Consider the following 27,015-nt stretch of genomic DNA (forward strand, 5'->3'; position numbering starts at 1 on the left):
GTTTGACAACTACACGATACTAAAAGTGGCCAATTACAGGTTCACGATCAGAAATCCCCGGACTCGAGATTCCAGCAAGGACTGCTTTTGAAAGCCTTATTTATAGTTTGAGGTATAAAAGCGTAAGTAAACATAGTTGTTTGTTTGTGTAAATTCAGAATGTTAGTCATTTTTTAGATTGCTATTCGCCAATAGAGTACGACTTACGCAATATACGGCTCAGGCCTACCCACCAAAAAAAGCCAAAAGTCGTATTGCGTACTATTAATAGTTGATATATTGCCTTTGTTAACCAGCCAAAAAAATGGAATGAAAAATAAATAGCTTTTTTACACTAACCAATTCAACCACACACATCTACACACGCGCAACGAGACAATTTTCCTTTTACATGCCTATACAATACATGTTATATAATAAGACTGTATACACTGTTGACACATTGCTGAAATACCGCTATTGATTGATTGATTGATTGATTGATTGATTGATTGATTGATTGATTGATTGATTGATTGATTGATTGATTGATTGATTGATTGATTGGTTGATTGATTGGTCGTTTTTATTCCAATCATTTTAGTGGTATCTGGTATAACATAGTTTTAATACTATGAACAATGAAGTATGCCAAAGGTGAAAAATATAATTTTAAATTAAAAACCAAAAATAAGCGGGTCGTTTTAGCAAACAAATGTTGTAAAAATGCATAAAAATTAATTAATTTTTTAATACTACCAGGAAAAACAAACCAGCGGGTCGTTTTAGCAACCAAATGTTGTAAAAATCCATAAAAATAAATTTTGATACTACCAGAATTGCAATATTATAAAACATTCCGTATATTTTTTCGATTTTCCGTGACACTTGCCACTTTAGTGTAAACATAATGTCAAATGTTGACATCATTTTTATTCCATTCATTTTAGTGTCACAATGTCGCAAAAGCTAACAAAAAGTTACATCCATGTGCCAGAGAAAACACCGTTTTCGGGTAAGAGCATTGGGCAGAGATTCAACGAAGTGGCTAATCAGATCCCGAATAAAGAGATGTATGTATTTTATGCAGATAAAGAACGAATAACTTTCAGACAAATGCAAGAAGGAGTAAGTATACCGGCATTTTCAATACCCTACCGCTATGCAGTTTCAAATCACGATATGATTTGTATAGTTTCAAGCGAGAGAATAATTAGCGCCAACTTGGCGCCAACTCGTCAGCGTTATATGAATAGAATTGTTAATGTCTTCGTTAGCTTTGACATTAAAACATCCCTTTGAAGAGGATGTGTATTAATGGAGATTAAACTTTAAATAATATTAAATTGGGTAAACCTTGTTTCAGTAAATTAGGAATGGCTAATTTTATCATAGAATGTCCTTCCATTAATATATCACTTTAGGGCGTGGAGCACTCACATATAAGGGTACGTGCGTAGAACTTATTAAATCTTACCCAAAAGACAGTTATAAATAGTTCACATAACGACCCAATATCCAATGTGACAGAAATCTAGTACTACGTACTGATAAACTTTACATAAACCCTAATTTCTCAGAAACTGATTGAGTAAATCACATTTTACTCTCGTTTTTTTTTCAAATACATTAATAACAGAGTCAGCAGTTTGCCGGCGGTTTGCTGAAGCTGGGTTTGAAGAAAGGAGATACGCTAGGAATTTGGGGTGGAAACCATTACGAGTGGCTACTGGCATACCTAGCTTCGCTGCAAATTGGTGTCATCACGGTGAGTAAGTGTGTGGGTGTTGGTGGGGGGTTGTCGGGTGTGTGGTGATTGGTGTGTGGAGGGGATACGGGATGTGTATGACTGTATATGTGGCCATAAAACTCTGTAATTAAAACAAAAATAACTACCCATTTGGATTTGTTTCTATATTTCAAAAAGTATTTCTTCAATTCAAAAGATTTTTTACATGTATCATTTTATACCCGTATTTGACTGCATATTTGAATGAGCACACATTAAATTAAGGCGTTCACTAATTCAAAAGTTGCAAACCGTTAATAATAAGTACTCGATTATAATACACGTTTCTTGATACCGGGTGCTCGATTATAATCCAAGCAGTTAGCAACCCGGACAACCGATTCTTTTGTTATGCAAGGCTCACTCAGTAATTTAATGAGGCAATACAAACGATCGAATTTGGTGTTGAAATGAGCTAAATTTTGAGTTACACCTTTTCAATGTAAAATTATTTTCTCGGCCAAATGAAAAGCAATCATTTTCATTTTTTCAGTAAATGTCAGGTCAAATTGTAGTGCTTGATACTGTATTTTTTTTTCAAATCCTAGTGTTAAACTTAGGCTTGAAATTCAGTCATTTCGTGTAAGATTTTCGATTTTGATAGGCTTGAACTCTGCCCGCGAGCCTTTTTTTTTTATCAACCTTTTAGCTTTTCAAAGTAATATAGGATTTTTCCCAGCTTTCTAACGCACATCACCGTGAGCGATATATCATAGTTTTGTCAGAATTTCCGTTTTGATTTCACCATTTTTTACTGCCGGCTGAAAATTTTTCAAAATCAACGCGTGAAATCTATTAGGCTAATACTAGCATTGTGGATCGATATCCCTGGGTTTAATAGGAATACCGGCATGCAGTACGACGGCAACTTCGTGACCTCTTTTGTTCGATAGAAAATTTTTACGGGTTGGTGAACACGAGTTACGTAACTAAATGTTGAAAATTTGACCGATCCAGCCATAAACCCGCTTATTGAAGATTAAACCGATATATGCAGTACTAAACCATTATATAGTAATCTATTGTCCAGCGCAAATTTATTACCACCTGATAATATTGATCCAATGAGCGACCGAATTGTCCGCTACGGACGACTAATCCAATCGATAATGACTCTATTGACATGTACGAACGGAGCCCCACTGACCGAGTTTTGGGATATTTTTCACTGGTTTGCAGCTGTTTGCTGTCATTTACTCATCAAGGCGGAGTACCGTTATTATAAGGACTATGCCAATTATTTAAAGATTGACTATGACATGTAGAGAATAAGCCATAATTATTGATTGACAGAAAGTACTAAATGTGTACCTATGACGGTTTTATGACGCCAATCTTCAAAATACGATCAAAAAATGGCTGCCCGGTGAAGTAAAATGTGCATTGGAATAACACGGCGAGTTTGGATAGATGGTAGGATTTCTTTTTAATAAAAATGTATGTTCCCCCGTTATTAAAACTTGTACCGGGTTGAAGATTCAGATATTTGGAAAAGAATAAGTAATTGAAACAGAGAGAAAGTACTAAAATCATAGCTTTTATACTTTTTGATATATGATACTAACTAGTTCATCCCCAATAGCTACGATACAGCGCTACCAGTAGGGTTCAATTGCCTATTGTGAGTGCCCCTGTGTTGTGTGCATACATGTAGTGAACAATAACTGCATGATGATAGCTCCAGAAATGGCAGACACGGTTCGTTTTTTGCTTAAATTGTGTACAATGATCACGGATAAGATACCAAACATTTGTGCAAAGAACAAAAAACGAGTAAAAGTTGAATAATATTGAAAATAAAGAAGCTTGAACATGTCCAAAGTGGCCCTGAAAATGAGAAAAATTGCATGTCACGATCACCAAAATGGTTATATCTACAACAGTGAGTAAACGCCGGTCGTATGCTTTTCTGTAATGATAGATATAAACTAACGTTAGCTTGTATTAAATTTTCAGCGAAAATGATTGGTGGAATAATCGAGTCGTAGGTTGGAAAGTTGCTTTCAAAACGGCTTCGCCACACAATCATCGTGATCATCGGACCAATGTGTTGAAATTTGCTTCTCCTCAAAACAACTTTGCCCAACAATCTTACATGCAATTGGGCAATATTTTAAACAAAACTTTCTTTTACAAAACATAATATTACGCTGTATGTTTTATGATCAAGCAAACTGTTTGGAACACACTTCCAAATAACCTTCGTAACGCCCCCAGACTTTCGTTATTTAAACGCCAGCTTAAAACCAATCTTTATAAATTGATTGTTTTTATGTTTGTTTGTAAAAGCAGTTTCAAACAAACACAAACAAAAGCCACCATACCCAGTCACCTTCATGACAATTGAAACACTACGTCAAGTATTAACATCCAAGTTATTCTGTTTTTAGGCAAGCAATTTTAAATAATTGCTTGAACAGGTTTTTGTTTAAAAACAAAAACCTGTTTAACGCGTCAAATTAAAAACAAACCCGAACACAAGTCTGAAGGGTGTAATGAAAATGGCAACCCGCGATGGGGGGCTGGGGGGTAGGTCATACAAAATTCACCTGGAGATAGGAGGGACAGAATATTAAAATCCCCTATAATAACACGCTAATTTTTCTAGGTTTGGACCGTGGATTTTCCAATGGACCTCAAGCGTGCGTCTCTTTTAAAATACGGACTAATCTAGGTAAACAAACAAACAGACAGACAAAATGGTTTTCATAATCATGGAATCCATATAAATTGAAATTGCAGGCTATCACGGGAGCAATTTTTAAAATTCACCTCATTTACCAGAAAACCCAATTGGGGATTTGGGCTACCAAATCGCTGGTCGGGCAATCTTTGTTTTTCAATGGGAAATTGCCCTGGATGACAACAATGAAAATATCGACTATTTCTGCTGGTTGCTCACGAGATATGTACTGAGTTTAAGTATTCCAATATTTTTTTAAGTTATGACAAATTGTGTAAAATGTCTATCCTTTGTCGAAAATAATTTCTGTGTAGCATCGAGAATCATTTACATAGGATTTTGGAGACAATTTTGTGGAGATACAGAATGCTAGAACAAACAAAATTATATTTTTTCTGGAATGTGTACACCGTACGCTTGGTATTCCTACTGATTTCGATACTGAAATAATTCTTAAGATGATGTTTTTTGAAGATTTATGTTGGCATTTCTAGAGTCTGTCATTATACTAGCAAACATGTAGGCTCATTTCGCAATGTACAAGACAAGCCAAGCGCAGTGTTGTAACTGTGCTTGGATTCGTACTAGGGTATATTGATCAACGTATTATTCATGCTTGCTCAACTGAGGATAATTTGTAAACCAGCAACTCGCATGGTACAATGGATGGAAGGCGTTTCCAGTCCCTCCATACAAGGTCCCTGGTTTGACGTTTTCGGAGCATGAAGGGAAAAAGGGTAAAATAAAAACGGAAATTCTGACAAAACTATAATATATAGACCCACACGATGTGCCTTACAGGAGTGGGAAATAGCAAACTATATTAGTTTGAGACGCTAAAAAATCAAGTCCGGAAAAAGCTCGCGGGCGAACTCAAGGCCTATAAAAATCCATATAAAAATCTATAAATATCACACTAAAAGACACAATTTGATGCTTAATTTTAACACCGGGATTTAAAAAAAAATGTATATCCAAGCACCAAGTTTTAAACTGACATTACTGAAGAAAACAAATATTGCTTTATATTTGACCGAGAAAATTAATCAGAATTGTGCTGATTTTAACATGTATCGATCGTATGTATTTCTAAAGAATCAGTTGTCCAGGTTGCTGACTGCAAGTGCACTTGCTAATAATGGTTGCCCGATTATAAGGGCAATGAAAGTCAATTACTTCTTTCCCGTTGCACAATTTTTCATGACTGTGTAGGTGACCATTTCATTTTTCATTATTCATTATTTCATACCATTTCATTATTGCATCTGTTACAGGTGTAAACCAATAACTACCCATGTATACATGTGATAAATCACAGTTTGTAGTTTACAGATGTAGTTTACAACCACATGAAGTTGATAGTACAACTATTATCAAACGTTTCACAATATTTTTTACGGGATGAGATCAGAGCAGATCAAAAAGTGTGGGACAGAGAAGTGAGTAGGTATTCATTATTAATTCATTATTAACCATATGCCATGCTCCTACTGCAAAGAAAATCCCTGAAAATCAACAGAAAGAGATTTATGATATATTTAAAACATTTTTAATTGGTATGTTAAAGTTTGTTAGAAATCAATGTTTTGTTCAAAATAATGAGATATTTGGCCAGTAATTGGTTTTGAGCGGAGTAGGGTAACGGGAAACAAGGAATCGACTTTCATTAGCCTAAGGCAAGTTTCCCTGATTCCGGGTGCCTGATTATAATGCAAGTGCCTGATAAAAATTGCCCTATTCTGATCAGACAGGCGGGACATGATATCACTGATAATGATCAGAATACAGACATGATACTGTAAAAGAATACTCATTTTTGTGACTTTTAACATCAGCAATCTCTCTATTCATGTGTGATTACTCATGTCATGATGCAGTCATTTCTACAGTAGAACTCATCTCGACCTTTGCAGGATTAAACCCCATTAAAAGCTATTAAACCAAGATAACACTCATTGAAGCAGCTCAACTGATTAAATCAGATCTTCTCTGGTTGTGAACAAGTGTCTGTTTTCAATGTGCGACATCGCAATAAAGCTGGTATTTATAGCTTCAGTTGGGTAACCGATTATAAAGGAAACGAAAGGAAACAATGGTATGTGTACTTTTGTTCACGAAATGAGACAAAGACCTGCTTTTTGTTAACCAGCATTCTTCAAAATGAGCAACATAATGATTGTTGACTTAACACGGTTTGGAAATAATTTCTTCATATTTTTGGTGTTATCTGTCGTTTACATATCCTTCCTAAAACACAAAAGTGCGACCCTCTCCAAACATCTAAATTAGCTAAAAATTTAGGACATGTTACAAAACTTTATTTTCTAGAACCTATTTAGAATAATTTAAATGTAGCTTTTACCGGTTTTTGTGGCATCCTTCAGAAGTGAGCGGTCCGATACCAATATTTTCGGTCAAATCTCCATTCAATTAACACGGGGAGTTGGCTAGCTATGCCTTGCCCTCACTCATATTTTACAAAAGTGCGACCATTTCTGAACATCTAACCTAGCCGTAATTTTAGGTAATGTTAGAGAAATATATTTGCTAGAAGTTTTGGAGAATAAATAAAATATTGGCTGGTTATTTTTCACACAGTGATGTTAACTAGGCAAGTGTCCATTCTCCCAACATACATCATTTGTAGAGGTCACGCGTCAATGGTGAGAGCACTGTGTATTGTGTATAGGAAAACGGACAGTAACTGCAGTATGTACCAGACACCTGTGGGATTAGATAGGATATGAGTCTGTTGATGATGCATGTCAAAAATATTTTCAATCATGCTTTTTGAAATATAGAAAGGGATAGTTATTTTTGTTTTACTCATTATATTATAAAACATCATATACCATTCGCTGTCGAAGTTATGTAATAATCGAATTAACTACCATAGCAATAGAATAGATGAATACAATTTTGAATAGATCGTCCTGCACTACAAGCAGGACGCGCTTATCACCTGTGTATGTTTGTAATCATGGATCTCCTCTATCCAGTGATAGCAAAATAAGTACAAACATTCCCTACATAGCGCAAGTTGGAAATTTCCGGCTATGTACAAAAGTATATGGTCTACGACCATGCGATTTTCACCAGAAAGCAAATAACTATTTCATCCTAACAACAAGTAAAAAATTGTCTCTTGGTATAATTTACACCCTCTATGGTTATGTGATGGTCGGTCCTATCCCCGCGTAAGGTGCTGGTGTAAAACATTTCATTACCAAAATGAGCGCAAAGGATGGATCTACGATTTGCTTCAGTTCAGTCGTTTGTGCGTAAATATGTGTGTTTTGTATGCTGAATGAAAAAGCCAAAATACAACCAGCTGATGCGAACGGCTGCAGACGGAAAGATTCCTACAGGTCAGTATAATTATAATCCAACGCTTTTTTGCGTGCGTTTTCTCGTTACGACAGACTCTGTACATGTGTAGTCGATTTTCCACAACGATGTTGTAATTTTCCGCACCGATTTTCGGTTCTCAGTTGAGATTTTCAGCACAAGTGATTAGTTCAAGTGCTCTTCTTTTCTGCGGCAATTTTGTGCATGGAAAACGCAAAGTGGGATAATTGCTGATGCGTTTGTTGCAAAAACGTCAAACTGTTAGATCTTGGCCGTTAATAGAGATCTATATGACCGTTGTTTGTTTTATACACCATCTTGGGTGTAGAGGAATGCATCTTTGCGCAAAACACTTTTCGATAGGGTGTGAATTTTGCCGTTCGGATGACGTGCAATGTCCATTAAATCCACACATTGGTTGAAATGTTCGTCAATAAAAAAAACCCGGTACAAAAAATTTCTCTTTGCTTTTTCCCCTCAAGGTTAATATGAGGATCGACTTTCCGTTGAGTGTTCAGCAAGAAGTCATTCAAAGGGTAATGTATGTGGCGCAAATAGATAACAAATAAACCGTATATAAATAATCAAAACAATGTGAACACTAAGGATGTGTTTAAGGGGTACTACACTGTGTGGTAAATTTAGACTATTTTTGCATTTTCTCAAAAATAATAACACACTGGTAATAAAAGTTATGTATATTATCGGGGCAAAGAATCCAATTACTACACTGAAATTTCAGTGACTCAAGTCAAGCGGTTCAGTATATATGATAGGAAACGAGGTACATCCTAGCGGTACCTTATTTCTTATCATAAATAACAAACCGCTTGTCTTGGATCATTGAAATTCCAGTGTAGTAATTGGATTCCTTGCCCCTGTAATATACATAACTTTTGTTACCACTGTGTTACTAGTTTTTGAGAAAAATGCAAAAATAGGCACAAATTTATCGAGGGGTCTAGTACCCCCTTAGGCAAAGGCAAAACCATGTCCTACATCCATGCACTGCCAAAAAGACACAAAAATGTACAGAACAATGATTAAAATGATAATCATCATAAAATTCAACTTTTCTCTCTCTTTATAGCTCGGAATGAAAGTCGTCGTTTTGATGAGATCGCCGTCTGATATGTGTGACAGAGCCAGCCAAATTATACCAGAGTTGCTGACAAATGCTGCCGATAATCTCAATTGCCAAATGTAAGATTAAAAAATAAAACTGCATTTTCTGTATTCTTCTCCTCCTTTTCTCCTCCTCCTCTTCCTAGTCTTCTTTTCTTCCGTTTCCTATTTTATCCACCTTAACAATAAATGCAAATTCAAAATTAACTCAAAAACTTTTAGCATTCGCCGATGAAAGGCTTGCGGTCGCCAGCCTTAGGCAGAAACCAAATACACTTCTTTTTAACATGATAATAAACGAGTTTTGTCATACGGACGAACCGAAATAACCTTAAACCATCCCTTTACACTATACAGTCAAGTTAGCTCGATCGATAAGGCGTTCGACTATGGTGCGAGAGGTTGCGGGTTCAAACACTGGCGGTGGTTAGTACGCTCTCGTGTAAAAAATGAGTTGGCTTGAAATTCCCTTGGACAAGGAACTTACTGCTAATTGTCTTAGGGGGCTGAACCTGGCTGCGATTGTCAATGGTGGAATGTCTAGGTTGTGCGCTTCTTAGCTGCAAGACCCTGTTGTTTATTGGTTTGTGGAATGATATGGGGCCGTAGTGGTCGGCGACAACCTGTAAAATGCACTGAGGCTTGTGGATCAACGCCTATGTGTTGTGCGTAGAGCACTATGCCTTTTTAAACTGTGCCTTTTTAAACTGTAGATGGCAACATCATATTATACAGCATACAGCAAGTTACCCTTTGACGTGAAATAAAATTAGATATTTTACTGTTCCTTTATTTTGTCTGTTTACTACATATATAGCACACCAAGCTTGAAGTCTGTCATAAATGCAGGAACCAATCAATGCAAGTGAGTAATAGTCCGACTGCAAATTAATGTTTTATCAGGTTAGATGGTTTTGCCCGTTAAAGCGTTTTTCTTCCTTGCTTATTATACAATAGGTGGTACAAAATGACATGGGTGTAGTTATGTGGGTGTAGAATATTGGGCAATTCTAGTTATAATACATGGGTCAAAATTCAAAGCTGCTCTTTTTTAACGACTCGTACCACAATGTTCCCGTGATTATAAGGATTCTATCATAAGGATTTTGTTGTGTTACCAAGATAACGTGTCGTTCTCGGGGGTTCGAACTATGCTTTATTAGAGTTGTTATCACAAAAAGAAGAATTTGAGACAATTTTCATCATAATTGGAGAAATGTTCTATTTTAACCCTTGTGGAGTTCCTTCTATATTTAACCTTCGCCTTTTTTTTATGACGAAACGAAAGGAGCAATTGGCATGGATATAGATGTGGACAAAACTTTTCTAATTTTAAGCCCTGCATAAACTTCGACTTTAGATAGGTACTATCTTGAATTGCCCAGGGGTAACAATTTCATACCATCCGAATCTCATTTTGTACCACCATAGAACAATAATCAAATCAACACTTTAAATGGCAAAACCAACCTACATTGTTCTGCCACCGAGCTAATTTGTTTTTCAGTGTTTTTTACCACTTATTTATATAAGTTTTAAAATATAATTTTATTTTTATCCAAACATCTTTATTAATTAATCAAAAGAAGATAAACATACAACCCCAAGATCAACTGAGATCCATACCGATCTCAGGCAAGGGGAAACACAATTACAAACAGCAAATGCAATGTGAGGAAAACAGTTAAGGGATCCAAAATGAGCGTTTATTGCGTTTCGACAGTATTTTTTGTGGGACATGAGAGCACCTCAGACCTATCGAATTGCATTCTGAATACAAAGCTTGTCTTTCTGATATCAAATAATTTTCATTTTTTTAAATCACAATATAATACAAATTTTATGACAAATTATAAAAATTTGATATTTTTCAAATTTTGATATATAACAGTCCTCGAAGTAATTATATAAATCTAATGATATATTCTTAAAGTGAATGTAGCAGGGAGGAAAAGCCGACGGTCAATTGAAAATTTTGACCTTTCGTATTGAAGATATGGATTTTTTTCCCAAAAAGACCTAATTTTTTTGGTGTTTTGGGGAAAAAATCCATATCTTCAATACGAAAGGTCAAAATTTTCAATTGATCGTCGGCTTTTCATCCCACCTACATACACTTTAAGTATAAATCATCAGATTTATAAAGTTTACTTCAAGTACTGTTAAATATCAAGAATATCAATTTTTAATGATTTGCCATAAAATGTGTATCAAATTGCGAATTTCAAAAAATCAAAATTATTTGATATCAGAATAACATTCTTCGTATTCAGAATGCAATTCGATATGTCTGATGTGCTCTAATGTCCCAAAATAAATACTGTCCAAACGTTCATACCCCAGCCCTTAACAACTCTGGAATTAAAGATTAAACATGGTGACAATAAAAGAAAAAAATATTCTGGTAATAGAAGAAGAAAACATCTATCATTATAAGGATTAAGATATGTCACATGAATAGTATATGCTGTATTTAAAATCATTCCTGATTTCTTGTGTGATCGTCTGCATTAAAATACCATCACCGACAGAAGCGTATTCTGCAAGATGTTGTTAATCAGTAAAATATTGTTCAATGTTCACCGTCAAAACAGCAGTGTTAAGGGCTGCAATGTGGTCTGACGTTTTGCAGGCGTTTCACCGTTAAGTCCGACGTCGCGTTTTCGGCTTTCTGCTGCCACCTTCAATTCTTTCCGCTGAAATGATTTGCTAAAATTGTTTACGTAATAGGTGCAGAAGACGCTAGCAGAAAATTAGCCGCTACGTCTGTCGCAACGCCGCAACGCAACGGTAAGACGACGTTTATAACGTTTTTCGGGCGTTGTTCCGTTGCGTAAGACATGGTGGTTTTCGGTTCGCCGCAGCGTTTTTTTTCCGTTGCCATTGCGGTTCTTTCTACTGAAATGAAAAATACGGGGCTTTTTTTTAATTATTATTTTTGGACGTTGTCTTCTGGAGTCAATTTTAATATTTTAAAGGTCAAAATAGTCGGACATCTTGCAGTCGTATTTTCCGTTGTGACAGGCGAAGCAGCTAAATGGGGGTATCGTTAATTTTGAGCGGAAATAACGTACGATGGCAGCGGGAAAACAATAATCGATGCAGATAACGGAAAAACTTTTGGTCTTAAAGGTCAATCATCAATGTAGTCCGATGTTTGACGACAATTCCCGACAAGTAGTGCAACATTTCCGCTCAATTGACAAATTATGATTGATTATATATTTAGACGTCTTGCAATAGCAGAGGGACCAAGTAAAGTGAACGATCGATGGATGATATCAGAATGACAATGATGATACAATCGCCATTTCACTTTATTATGTCTGTCATATGTTTTGAACTTTTAGAGGGATGATTTCATTGGCGGATTTCATGAAAATGGGCAAAGGATTTGACAGAAGAACAGTGACGAAAGCTATAGACCGAGTTGATTTTGACGATCCTATAAGTGTTACATTCACCTCGGTAAGAATTATAAAGAAAATACCTTTTCAACTTACTTCCTCAAAGAAACCACATGCGTGTGCCTGAGGTGTTTGCGCCTGTATCAGTATCATCCATTATAGGCTTACACAACTTTGCCCCGAGGCCCCTCCTCCCCAAAATATGATGATATTCTACAGAGAAAGAGAAAGGTGTGTTTGGAGAAAAACCCGTTTTGCTCCCTCTTACCCCAAGAAAGTTAGATAACACCTCTGAGGTTAATCATGACTAATTTAGGGAAATCGGCCAGTCCATATTTCAACAGAAAATTACAACTTCGACGACTCGACGTCGAAGTTGTGATCGCGACGGCTGGTCCTTCAAGGACAAGAAGAATCCTCTCTGTCGGGTGGTCCAACCGAGCACCCAATGTGAGCACCGGCTTCCTCGTCTTTGCCTCGGATGCTCGAATTAGGTAGGACCTAAATGTAGGGCATTGCGACTTCAATGGCCTGCTACTTATTTCTCACGCAAATGTTAAACCATTGTTTTTAATCACCCAGGGTTCAACTGGATTTCCCAAAGGTGTGACCCATACACATAAATCGTTGCTGATGTTTCCAGAGATTGCCTTGCGAATTAAAGAAGATGCAGACGGAAATCCCATACAATGTGTGAGTAGTAAATAATATTCTTTCACTAGGATTAATCTACACATAGTACTTATATTGTAGTACACAAGAGAATCTCTTGGCGTGGTTTGTAACCCTTCCAGGAAAGAAAAGTGATTATATCTAGGCCACTCCCATTTGGAGGTGACGTGTATGTAGGGCTTTATGGCTTACTGTTAAGAATCACTTTTCAGCGTCGCTGTCAACCAATTACCCCAAATTTTTATTTGATCACACACTCTAAGAAATAATGGTTCTAAAAAGGTACTAAAGTTGTGCTCTCAGAGAACCAAAACCATCGAAAATGACCCCACAAATGTGATACAGAACCGTTTTTGGTTCTTTAGAGAACCTTTAAATTAAAGAACCTTTTTTAGAGGTTCAAGAGGGAGGGTTCTCCTGAGAGGACAAAAAGGTTCTATCTAGAACCTTTATTTCTTAGAGTGATGCATGTATGCTCTGTAATTTTCATTTATCACTGATTTTGTTATTTGTTTGTAAATTACAAATCCGTTTAAAGCCATTTAGAAATTCAATGTTCGAGCCTTCTGTGGGGCTATAATTTTCTCACTCAGTGTCCCCACAATGTAGGCGGCCTTAAAGTCCGTTTCTCACCCAAAGACCCCTTATTTTTTTACAGTTTGCTCTCACCGAATGCCGAATGTTTTCTCATCCAATGACCCCCATATTTGTTTGCAATTATTTGTTCTCACCGAATAGCTCTTACAGTGAAAGTGTCAGTCCTACAACTTTATCAATTCCATATTACATATAATGAAAGACAGAGATAAGAAATCTAGTTCGCGTCTGACGTCAGAGCAAAGGCGCACCGTGATTGGTTGCCAACCTGCACAGTACGGCATTTTCTGTCTAGTTGTCAAAATTTCAGCCGCGAACTAGTCTTTTTTTTCTCTGTCTTTCATTATACATATTTACATTTGGGGATATATAGTACACGATGCAACCCACAGACATCTGTAAACTTGACAAATTTTCGCTGACCACCGCGGCTCAAGACGCACTTTATGCAACAATCATGGCGCAGTCTCTTACTTACGGAAGTAACTAAGGGCCATGCGGGTTGCGTTGTAACGCAAGAAGTCAGTATCTTGTGATCACAAATCCCGACTTCTTGGGTTCCTGACTTAGCCAGTTTGAAATAAAGAGAAAGTAAAGATATCAAAATAAAGAAATAGTTAAGACAACTCAGGATCTCAAGAACTCATGAAATCTGTTCAATTTTTACGGCGTTGGTATTTTAATTGTACGCCCATCCACGTTAGTTATCTCGAGATCCTATTTTCTTGACTGAAAGTCAGGAACTCGTGAACTCAATCCACGCTTGAGTTCCTGACTTCCTGACTTCAAGTCAGGAACACAGGATCACGAGATCCTGACTTCATGACTTTAAAGTCAGGAACTCGTGAACTCAAGCCGCGCTTGAGTTCTTGAGTTCCTGACTTCATGACTTTAAAGTCAGGAACTCATGAACACAAGCCGCGCTTGAGATCCTGACTTCACGACTTTAAAGTCAGGAACTCGTGAACACAAGCCGCGCTTGAGTTCACGACTTCCTGACTTTGAACTCAGGAACACAAGAACTCAAGCGCCGCTTGAGTTCACGACTTCTGACTTTGAACTCAGGAAGTCACGAACACAAGAACTCAAGCACGGCTTGTGTTCGCGACTTCCTGACTTTGTCGCGTGACCTATACCACCTGCTAGTCCAGGCTAGTCCAGGCAAAGTCAGGAAGTCGTGAACACAAGCGGCGCTTGAGTTCTTGTGTTCCTGAGTTCAAAGTCAGGAAGTCGTGAACTCAAGCGGCGCTTGAGTTCTTGTGATTCTGAGTTCAAAGTCAGGAAGTCGTGAACTCAAGCGCGGCTTGTGTTCACGAGTTCCTAACTTTAAAGTCGTGAAGTCAGGATCTCAAGCGCGGCTTGTGTTCACGAGTTCCTGACTTTAAAGTCATGAAGTCAGAACTCAAGAACACAAGCGCGGCTTGAGTTCACGAGTTCCTGACTTTAAAGTCATGAAGTCAGGATCTCGTGATCCTGTGTTCCTGACTTACATACATACATACATACATATTTTATTTATTTCCATCATATCAAAATACATGCAAGCAAATTTAACAAAACGGCAAAATAGAATTTAAGAAAGAAGATGGCGGAGATGTAACAAAAGGCAAAAGCCTGAATTGAGCGTTACACCACCTTAAAAGAAATATTAGGCTAATTAATATAATACTAGAATTACATAAATTAAGAATTACACTCAAATACATTTACACACACACACACACACAAACAGATGTCTCATGCAACAAAAGCAAGGTAATGTAGGAAAATAACTCACAAAAATAAATCATTTGATCAATAAGTCAGAATTACGGATGTGATAAGAAAAATAGTTTCAACAAATCCTAAACCAATTATATACATGTACCACATACTGATACATAATTTACAACAAAGATATATTATATGCTTAGATTTTTCTCCATGAGAAAAGACGACAAACGCTTTTTTAAAAAATTTAAATTTCGAAGCGCTTTAATATCATGGGGGAACGAGTTCCAAAGTTTCGGTCCCAAAGTTAATACAGATTTAATTTTGTGTATTTCGAGTCTGTAATCAGTCTTGTTTCTCGTATCATATTTGTGAATACTTTCCAATTCCGTAAATAAATTATCAAATGATTGAGGAAGTAAACCAGTTTTATACTTATACATAAATATACCCAGTTCTTTGTTGTACAATTCGAAAATATTTAAGGTATTGTAGTTTTCAAACAAAGGCTTTGTATGGCATAGATAAGAGCTATTAGAGATGATTCTTAAAGCCCTTTTTTGAAGTTTAAAATTTTTCACAAGGTATACTTTGATGGCATTACCCCATAACAATATTCCATAGGTCATATAAGGCAAAATTAGGGAGCAGTACAATTGATACAATGATTGTTTTGGCAAGAAGTGCTTAACTTTATTTAAGACACCTATATTTCTCGAACACACCTTATAAATTTCATTTATCTGTGATATCCACGTCAAATTCTCATCAATTGTTATACCTAAGAATTTTGCAGTAGGAACACGAGTTAATTTACAACCATCTAAGTGAATATCAGCATTTATTTGAGCGTGTTTTGTTCGATATGCTGTTCCTATAAGCATAAGGTTTGTTTTTGATGCATTGAGTGATAATTTATTGCATTTGAACCAATTGCATACTTCTTTTAACTCACAGTTCATTGTATCATAAAGCACATTTACATCACGATCAGTATGAAATACAGTTGTGTCGTCAGCAAATAAAATAAATGATAATAATTTGGATGTAAAACAAATATCATTCATATAAATTATGAAAAGTAATGGCCCCAGTATTGAACCCTGGGGCACACCACAAATTACATTTTCATTAGATGACACAACATTATTATACGATACATATTGTTTCCTATTAGAGAGATAATTTGAAAACCAATTGTGTGATACGCCACGAAAACCATAGTGATACAGCTTACTGAGTAATATATCGTGGTCTATGGTATCGAAGGCTTTCGATAGATCCATAAAAATACCTAGTGTATACATATCATTATCTATAGCCTCACTTATGTCTTTTACAAAATCCAGAACAGCCATATATGTAGCATGCTTGTTTCTTAAACCATATTGTTTTTTGTACAGGATGTTATTTTTGGTCAAAAAATCATAACATCTATTGTGCATAATACGTTCCAAAATTTTGGAAAAACACGGTAACACAGAAACAGGCCTGTAATTACCAAATATTTCAGGGTTGTCCTTTTGTAAATGGGCACAACTTTAGCTATCTTTAAATCGTTTGGAACAACTCCACTACCAAGAGATTGGTTAAAAAGTATTTTTAGGGGTAGGAAATTTCATTTGCAATTTGTTTTACAATATCAGATTTTATATTATCATGACCCGGACTCTTTTTGCTTCCAAGTTTACCTATTATTTTAGTTATTTCATCTTCGTCCGTTGGTTTTAAAAACAAGTAGCACTGAAATAAGTTTTCTTAAGGTAAGTGTTATAATCGCTTCCAGTATGTTTGATACTAGAAGATAACGAAGGACCTATGTTAGCGAAATACTTGTTAAATTCATTAGCAATTTGTTTTGGATCTGTAATCGTTTTTCCATTTTGTACAAATTTATCAGAAATTGATTTTCGTGAAGACCTAATAATTGAGTTAAGAATTTTCCATGTATTTCTCATATTGTATTTTTCTTTTTTTAATAAGGTACTAAAGTAATTTTGTTTCGCCAATCTAAGTAAACTATTTAGTTTATTTCTGTACATTTTGTACTTTTGGATATTAGCTTCAGTTGGTTTATTTAGTGATTTTTATACAAAATATTCTTTCTACGAATACACTTCAACAATGAAAATGTTATCCAAGGTGATTTTGGTTTGTTTTTTCTAGTATGTTTTTTCCATTTCTTTTTTTTTCGTACAATTGATTAAACTTATCAAGGAAGGAAGTGTATGATACATTGACATCTTCTGATGAACAAACAATATCCCAATCAACGCAGCTCAATTTGTTTTTAAAAACTTGTACATTTTGATCATTTATCTGTCTAACTTCTACATTGGTATGGGTTACATCTTTTTGATATATCGATAGATTTGTTGAGATGAAAATTGGTAAATGATCACTAATGTCAGTTAGAATAATACCAGCAATTTGCTTTGTATGGGAGTTAGTAAATATATTGTCAATAAGCGTTGCTGATTTTGAAGTAATTCGGGTTGGTTTAGTAATGCTAGGATACAAAGAGTGACTTGTCATTACACTAATGAAGTCAGAAGTAGGTGTATGGATGTCCTCATTCAACAAATTAATATTAAAGTCACCCATTATATACAGAAGTTTGTTTTCATGTTTAGTAACAGGAAGTCAGGAAGTCAGGAACTCAAGCCTGGCTTGAGTTCACGAGTTCTTGACTTTAAGTCAAGAAAATAGGATCTCGAGATAACTAAAGTGGATGGGCTTACAATTAAACTACTAACGCCGTGAAAATTGAACAGATTTCATGAGTTTTTGAGATCCTGAGTTGTCTTAACTTTTTCTTTATTTTGATATCTGTACTATCTCTTTATTTCAAACTGGCTAAGTCAGGAACACAAGAAGTCGGGATTTGTGATCACAAGATCCTGACTTCTTGCGTTACAAAGCGAACTCACGTGGCCCTTAGTTACTTCCGTACTTACTCTACCTACATAACCATTGAAACTAGAAACAGCTCTCCGAGTTTCGTACGAGCATAAAAAGCGACAATTGGACAGCCTGTTCCCTCAAGTTTGATGCCCTATCAACTGTGTTAACTTGACTCTCGTATTGAAGTCCCATGCATAATAGTCCAGTCAAAGTGGGTTTTGACTCACCACTAATTGCAACATAATTTTTTCATTCCTATGAATGTCAGAGATGTCCCCTGAACAGCATACAAAAAGTATACTAAAATATACTTGGTGGAAAGGTAGTTTTTGGCAGGAAAAGGTCATACAAGTGTCAAATTTCAAAATCGGTCCAATCATTTTAAAAACTATACCAAATTATTCCTCTAGTATATAGTTTGCCATATAGGTGATGTACGGTTCTTGAATTATAACCGAAAAGGTAAAAGGTCAAATGTTGGGTTCAACAGAGGTCAAAAAACTAAAAATTGTCTGATTTTAAGGGGGTACTACACCCATTGCATTTTTTTTGCATTTTTTTGCATTTTGTGAAGAAATGAGAAAAGAAATTGGACAAAGTGGTATGCAAAATGAAGGGGCAAATCTTCTCGTTCAATTGGTGGCATCAGTATCAATGACGCGTACATGCTTCTAATGGTATAAGCCGAAAAGTGGTACATCACTTCATTTTGGAAAGCTTACTATCAACGGATTTCGTTAAAATTTTGGATATGTGTTGCTAACACATTAGGGAAATAATGTTGATATGTAAAATGGGAATAAGTGGTCCCTGATTTCTTTTATGACTTCATGAACTTGGTGCTCCAAAAAAAAAAAAAAACGAACCGGTTAAAATGCTTCTATTTTCAATGTTGAGCTATATTTTGTATTTTGAACTTGCAACAATATGTCACTGAAACTTAATTAAGCCATAGGTAACAGGTTACCACAACCACACTACAGCAATGTTGAAAAAGATTGTATTTTTTGTCACCTATACCACCATATTAGGTAGTTTTCCGTAAGCTTCATTTTTGTGATTTTGGTAACTATTTTATATTTATTTGCCCAATCCATCTCAACTAGGCAATCTAAATTGTACTCACCATTTACATCCCAAGGTATTTTACTATATCCACCTCACACATTTCCATTATATATCCAGTAACAGACAAAATATCAAAATTGATGCCTCATTATGACATGTATGATATCACAGACTATCACATGTATTCAAAATTGATGCCTGAATTTGACCTGAACCAATTGACCTGAACCTGACCTTTGATGACATTATAGCCTTGTTTAATCTCTTTTCCTAACAACACATTAAAGAAGATACATACATGGTGTAGTATTAAATTGTCTATGTGGAAGAGATTAGGCCTATTTAATTTATTCAGTGTTATAATCAGTGAGTACATTTCTATAGATAGTATAACAAAGGATTTAATGTATTCTATTCATGTATTCTACTTGGACATGTTCAATAGAATACATTATGGTTTGTTATGAAACACACATCTCAGTTACCAGGATACAGTAAACACAAAAATATATAGGGCTAAAATGATTTTCTAAAATGGTTTAAAACCACTTTGTATGTAGAGATATTTTATAAATTCAGGACATGAGATGATGAACATATTTATATACTTTATAAATTTGCAACAAAAAAAAGAAGATGGGTACTGATGAAAATCAGGGTATTATATCGCCTTAACCAAAATGGTCTCAAATTGTTCGGCTTGCAAACATAATTCATTTAAATAATATTTGCACTGTTTAGGTTGTTTAATTACATGCGTAACATCGAAAACTAGGTCGGGGTCAATAGAGTTCAATGGTCAATGACCTCTTTTTCCCTGCTACCTAGGTAACGAAACATTTAAGATATGGCAAACTATTCTTATTTTGGAGTGTTTTTAAAGGACGAACACATTGAGACCATTTTCAAGGAGATCGGAGCATTTTTTTCGAAGTTGACCCACGTGGAGCCCAAAATTTGACCTTTGACCTTTTTGCTTATAACTTGAGAATGGTACATCACATATATGACAAACTATACTTTTTCTGAATCCATAAGACTAGAGGAATGCTTTGGTATAGTTTTTAAAAAGATTAAAGCAATTTTGAAATTTAACCCCTGTATGACCTTTTCCGGCCAAAAACTACCTTTCCACCAAGTATATTTTAGTATATTTATGGTATGATGTTCAGGGGACATCTCTAAAATGTATAAAGTGAAAAAAATTCTGTTGCAATTAGGTGATGCAATGGGTGACACCACTAATTTGTTTAGATTGAGTGGACTATAACGTACATATCTTTATACTCAGTCATCCAGGTATGCCCTGATCATGTCGTTTGGGGGAGGCGGTGCACAGGTGGGAGCATTAGTGCCCATGGTTATGGGAGATACTACTATCGTTGTGGGTCCTACGTTTGATGCTCAAGTATTAGCAAATGTTATCCAGGATGAAAGGTAAGGACATTTTTAAACTAAAAGAGGAGAGTTATACTATTTGTTTTTACAGAGCGAAATAGTAAGTAAATGAATGAAAAGTGAGGTGATAAAAGAAAGAAAGAAAGAAAGAAAGAAAGAAAGAAAGAAAGAAAGAAAGAAAGAAAGAAAGAAAGAAAGAAAGAAAGAAAGAAAGAAAGAAAGAAAGAAAGAAAGAAGGAAAGGAAGAAGGAAAGGAAAAAATGAAAAGAGGCAAAGGACAAGTCCCACAAGACAAAGTATTACATGGTAAAAACGACGAGAAGACAGGGCAAGTTGTAGTTGTTTTGTATTCTTTAACCAAAATGCTGCAACAATATTAGTAATAATATCAGTTCGGGGGCACTCATAATTCACGGACGTCTCTGATATCAAAAACACAATAAATTTGATTAAATTTAGGTGTAAGTTGGGCATTTGTAAACATTACAAATATGCCAAACAATCAGGTTCGAAAAAGGTAACAAATTTTATATTATAAGATCGTACATTTTGGATTAAATACAAAAATGAATAATCCCAGCTTTAACATTAATACACTACTACATATAATTTTGTTTTCCTTTTTAATTTTACAAAAAAGTCTTTCTACGTTGTTTACTTCCTTACCCATAGGTCTATAGGTTAAATGTTGTTTGTATTTTGTAAATGTAATGCCAAATGAAAGTCTTTCTACGTCGTTTTTTTTTCTACTTACCATATTATATGGATATTCCAATAGTGCTTTTTATTTTAGAAACTGAAAGTACTTCTACGTCGCGTCGTTTACATCTTCGTTCATGTATTCATTTTGACTGCTTAATTGGACCTTCTTCGGCCAGCCTAGATTCGCTCTACACTGCAAATTTGTAGTTGTACGAACGTTGTACGAACGTTGTGCATGCGAAAGAAAATATATTAATTATAATGGGGTTTCATATCAAATCTATGTCAATTCTGCATAGTGACCAAAACCAGATCACTATAAACCGTTCCTAGATTTGAAGCACCTTACGCGATTTGGTATTATAATACGAAAGGGCCGGTTCAAAGATATGTAGGATTCGTCACGATGGTTCTTGTTTTTCTTTGTTTTATAGAGTTACCGGATCCGGATTGCTCATTCACCATTTGAACGACATTTTAAGTTTGCCAAACCTCGACGATTATGATTTTTCATCTTTTCAAGCTTGTGAGTATTCAATCGTGTCAATAACATGTTAATATATAAGCACGTGAACAGAAGGGGTGAGATAAAGAAAGATTCAGGCAGAGAAGAGGAGGGGAGAGAGAGAAAAAAAACACACTAGATCTGCTCTTTGCAATGATATTTTCATTAACAGCAGATTCCTTCTAGATTTCGTACAAAAGCGCCGCAAACATGAGTTTATTTCATTTTGAATCACCCTGTAAATCCTTTTATTTGCAAAATTGTCTCCGATTGAATCCCTCTCCCTTTCCCTCCCGCGAAAATGCCGCCTCCTGGGCACCGGAGGTCTGCTTTCGCACCTGTTAATCTTTCACTGTAAACTATTTTGTAAATCATACACTATTATTTAATGTTCTTCGATGGTATCCTTCCCCCTCCCCCTAGAATGCCACCCTGAGTCACCGGAGTTCTTTCGGTACCTTTCATTCACAGGTTTGGCAGGTGGCACCATCATTCCTCATTCATTACGCCAAAGAGCCACAAAGATCACTAAACATTTATTGGTAAGTTAATTCTCACAACTATGTACCATGATGATTATTGATGTCCAAATGCTTGTAGAGCGCCATCAATACCCAAAGATTCCTAAGTAGACACGAAGTAAATATTTATATCAGGGTGCAGGTTAACTTACGTTACGTTTTGGGGGCATTGTGTACACTATCGTTATTATGCCTTCAAATATTATGAAACAGCCCAAAAATCAGTCATTTTTGACCAATATAGTGAGTTTTTTTTGCGATTTGTTTGTTTTGATTAGGGAAACGAGGGGAGGTATTATGTGAACCAGGTGCATTATGTAAACACTTATGCATTATGTATCCCCGTCCCCTCGTGTCGGCGCCAGGGGGCTTCTTTTAAAAGTCCGCTTTTTTATAATTATAAATGTCGAGCGGTTTTTTTTAAATTTACTTTTTTAGAAACATATCTACAATTGGTGCAATGATACCCGTAAAAGGTATTTTTGTATTTGTCCAAGGAACAATATAAACAGATCTAAGGGTATCATGAATTTATCTATGTAGCTAGGATACGCTGGTACAGAGGGGTTTGGAGCCATACAATCACCCACAGATCCGATTGAAATTCTACACAGCCCTGGATACGTCCCAGTGGATGGTTCGGAGGTAAGTTTTAATTTTTCATATATTTATTCTTTTGTAACTTTCCCCCTTAGGTTAAAAAGGAGCGATAATTCGTCATGATACTGACGAATCCCAACTGACTATAAACCAATCCCTTTGTATATAAATACTATAGAGGGCGGTGTTATCGACCTTTGGTAGTCCAAAAACCATTTTGTAACGAATCACAAGAGCCAAGAGGACTAAATGATTCTAACTATATACCATAAATAGGTGAAGATTATTGGTGATGATGGTCAGATACTACCAATCAATGAGATTGGAGAAATCTGCTTTAGAGGTCGGACTTTATTTTTATGTTACTGGGGAGAAGAAGAGAAGACAAAAGCAGCCAAGAAACCAAATGGATGGTACCACACAGGGTAAGATGAATAACATTAATAATTAATTAACATGCCCGTCTACGGTTCGAATGTCGACGTCAGTTATGCTCTGTACTATTTCACATTATACATTGTCAGATTTTGCAATCAATGCTTGAATATTATCTTGATTACAATTCAAATTACGTATTCTTTAAAAGAAAACATAACAGGACTTGAAATTGGCTGTATGAACTGAGGTTCTTAGACAAAAATAAAATTGTGTCAAAATTTATAATTAGGAACTCAACACCAGGATCATAAAATATGTTTTTTGTTGTAGGAATTACTCACAAATATCTTTAAAGATCTTTTTTGTTGTCTCTAGCTTTCATTGTCTAAGGTATCAACTAATGATAAGTCTGATTATGTTAATGTTCATTTTTAGGGACCTGGGAACGTTAGATGAAAGTGGGTACCTTCGGGTTGTCGGAAGAAAAGCGGTAATGCACAAGGACACATTATTTTTCATCAAATACCATTCCATACAACATTGTATAATACTCATTCCACACGTTACCAAACATGATACTAAACTGATCTCTAAACCAAATAATTGCATAATGATTTTGCGGGAGCAGGACAATCTTTTTAGGCTTTGGAACAACCTCCCGCTCCCCATCACAGAGGCCCGTTCTTTTGCCATCTTTACAAGCAAATTGTTCAGTAAAATATAAAGTGCTTCTAAATGATTGCTAATTTTCATTTTGTGTTTTGTATTTTCCTCCCATAGGTCAGTAGTTTGTATTGCGCCATCATTATTTTTTGGAAAAAAACGCATTAGAAATGCTATGACAATACATACAATTATGTATAGGGTTGTATAGGGGGTGTATGTTTGGTAGGTGTGTGTATAGGTCATTGAATCTTTTCTTTATTCAGGAACGCATCATCAAAGAAGGGATCAACATAGCGCCTGGTAACTTGGAGAAAGTCTTGGACGAACATCCTGCAGTTAGTAATGTCATGGTGAGAAGATGTATACTGATGAACATCACATAACTATAAACTGCCCTTTGTATTGCACTGGCCGTCGAGAGCGACGTTATTGCTTTATTTTCAGTGCGAAGCTTATAAAGAATTTTTTGTCATTGTCGCTGCCCGCTCTCAGCGAATCGCGTCAGATATGTTACAGGTTATAATAGGGGCGGTTTATAGTATAATTTGGTGTTCGTCTCTTTGCGTAAATTATGACGATTAAGCCTAACGTTTAGACCTACTATAGTAATGCAATAACTCATTAACCCTGGCTGAAAGTAATTCAAAATTTTCACAATTTTGTCTTGTTGACTATGAACTCACACAATTCCCCCTTCCACCTGAATTCAAGTTTAATCCCTTTGAAAACAATTTCTCCCCCAATCATGCATGTTTTGTCCAAAATTTCAGTTTTTATACAGTTGACCTAGCCATGCTAATGTCGAATTTTATTTAATTAGGTTGTAGGAGTTCCTGATGGACGGACTTCTGAAGAAGTGTGCGCCTGTATCAGGTAAAAAAGACGTTTAAAAATGCCCAACCGTGTTTTAATCATATTTGAACTGAGGAAAATCAATAATTATTTACTTTGTTACCCTGTCGTTTATGACGGATACGACATCTTAATCGACTTTTTGCTTACGTCTATTCAATAATAAATATTCATGTTATACTTTGTTCGTTTCGTATGTTTTGTTTTTCTTTTTGCTTCATCTTTTCTTTTTCATAGGCTTCACCCTTCTGCTAAAGTTACCTCAGATGAGTTGAAGGAATTTTGCAGAGGCAAGGTGGGTCTGTGTTAGAAAATAATACTGGAAATGTCCGCGTGCTTTGAATCTTCTGATTTTAAAACAGTTATTATTTAAATATATGAACAATATAGCGACGATGTTTAAAAAGAGAATGATTTTTTAATGTAATAAGTTCTTGTGTTTAGGTATCCGATTTTCTTGTTCCAAAGTACATACTCTTCATGGAGGATGCCTTTCCAACAACGGAGACGGGCAAAGTAAGTAAAATATTAGACTCTTTATACTCAAAGTATATTGAATTACGCATGTCTTTGTTAAACTTAGTTTAAATGGTTGCCGCGTGCGAAGACACAATTGATTATTCAATTCTGATCATTCGTTGGAGCAAAGAAATTGAACTGATCACAGCCGACAATAATAAAATATAAAAATAGACCTTCAACCTTCGACTAAAAATGATTATTATCTATTTGTACGTTTTTGTATTCAGTTTGCCAGAATGAAGATTGTTGAACAAGCTAAAACGATACTTGGATTATAGGACTATCGGTGAATGAAATTGATTTAAACAAAGAGGAATAGAGCGATCAACTGAGAAATTGTCAAGAGAAATGTATAATTGGTAATTTTAACACTAGATTTATAATAATAATTATAAAACTGAATATGCCTTCTTGGACACAGGATGGGAATTGTTATCATTAGGTGATAAGCAGTGTAATTATATGGTGACTGAAAGAATTCTCGCTATTCGCAATAAGGGCGCCGCCAGCGGTTTGCGATGTAATCGTGATGTATCATGGATAAATCGTGATGTATCATGGGAAAAGGTCGACATCCAAGTCCGCGCAATACGAATATTACCATGCTATTACATAGGAACACGTGACAATATTTTTTAGTTTGTCAATATAACGGTATTACACGCAAATCGATAGAGAAAAAATTAATTGTGCACATTTCAAATCACATTATTAAGTATTATTGAGTATCGATTCGCGTGTAACACCTTTATTTTGACAAACTAAAAAATATTGTCACGTGTTCCTATGTAATAGCATGGTAATATTCGTATTGCGCGGACTTGATGTCGACCTTTCCCATGATACATCACGATTACATCGCAAATCCGCTGGCGGCGCCCTTATTGCGAATAGCGAGAATTGAATGATGTGAACATTTAGAAGTAAGTACCGATTTGAAATTCATTGAATCATATGAGAAATACTTATTGAGTTTTGTAAAATCATAAAATATAAACATTGACACACATTGTTTAATTAATAACTTGCAAAAAAAACAAGTATATAATACAGGGTGTCCCAGAAAAAATTACCGAGTGAATAAAATTGAACTTAAGTCGAGAAATTTACATTAGAATCAAAAAAATTAAAACGTAGCACATAGCCTATTTTATTGTGCATCACATACGAATATTTTATTTGATTCGTTTGACTGGTTGCGAAGAAATTAACTATTACATAATGCGCGCATCAATGCAGTTCATTCCAAGTTGGATCAGCAGGCGCTTTTTCATACTCGCTCACCGCTTCCTAAAGTTTGTGTATCTCATTAAATTTAGTCCACATTATCTATTTTATAATCCGGCGGTGTTATAGTTTTCATGATTTCACTGAAGATCAATAACAGTTTGTCCGAGAAAACTTTGATTTCTACAATTGGAAGCTTTCTAACTTGAATTCTTTAGGTTGTGCAAATATGTTATATTTTAAGTTTCCAAAGAACATTTGTGCCAAGAATGACGATGATCAAGTGCTTGCAGTTTTACGTGTGATTTTTGATACCATGCAACATTAATGTTTTGCATTACAATTTCTTGGAAATATTCCAA

General features: G+C 35.5%; 1 protein-coding gene across 1 annotated transcript; it reads left to right on the forward strand.

The window, feature by feature from the left end:
- LOC140150068 (medium-chain acyl-CoA ligase ACSF2, mitochondrial-like) lies at nt 1-25,766 on the forward strand. The gene is made up of 19 exons (XM_072172072.1): nt 1-122; nt 930-1,107; nt 1,619-1,747; nt 8,282-8,335; nt 8,890-9,002; nt 9,742-9,789; nt 12,275-12,392; nt 12,914-13,024; nt 20,574-20,719; nt 21,817-21,908; nt 22,359-22,429; nt 22,952-23,053; nt 23,285-23,433; nt 23,822-23,876; nt 24,316-24,402; nt 24,873-24,925; nt 25,142-25,199; nt 25,349-25,420; nt 25,654-25,766. The coding sequence occupies exons 2-19, from the start codon at nt 937-939 to the stop codon at nt 25,702-25,704; spliced, it is 1,680 nt and encodes a 559-aa protein (XP_072028173.1). The 5' UTR covers nt 1-122; nt 930-936; the 3' UTR covers nt 25,705-25,766.
- The last annotated feature ends 1,249 nt before the right edge of the window (nt 25,767-27,015 follow it).

The sequence above is a fragment of the Amphiura filiformis genome, chromosome 4 (genome assembly GCF_039555335.1).
Source record: "Amphiura filiformis chromosome 4, Afil_fr2py, whole genome shotgun sequence".
Lineage (NCBI taxonomy): Eukaryota > Metazoa > Echinodermata > Ophiuroidea > Amphilepidida > Amphiuridae > Amphiura > Amphiura filiformis.

Bases quoted from the DNA above. Each gene is read 5' to 3' on its own strand.
- LOC140150068 (XM_072172072.1), top strand. From the start codon at position 937: ATGTCGCAAAAGCTAACAAAAAGTTACATCCATGTGCCAGAGAAAACA. The intron at 12,393-12,913 runs GTAAGAATTATA...TTAATCACCCAG, and splicing joins TAAGTGTTACATTCACCTCG to GGTTCAACTGGATTTCCCAA. The intron at 25,200-25,348 runs GTGGGTCTGTGT...TCTTGTGTTTAG, and splicing joins AGGAATTTTGCAGAGGCAAG to GTATCCGATTTTCTTGTTCC.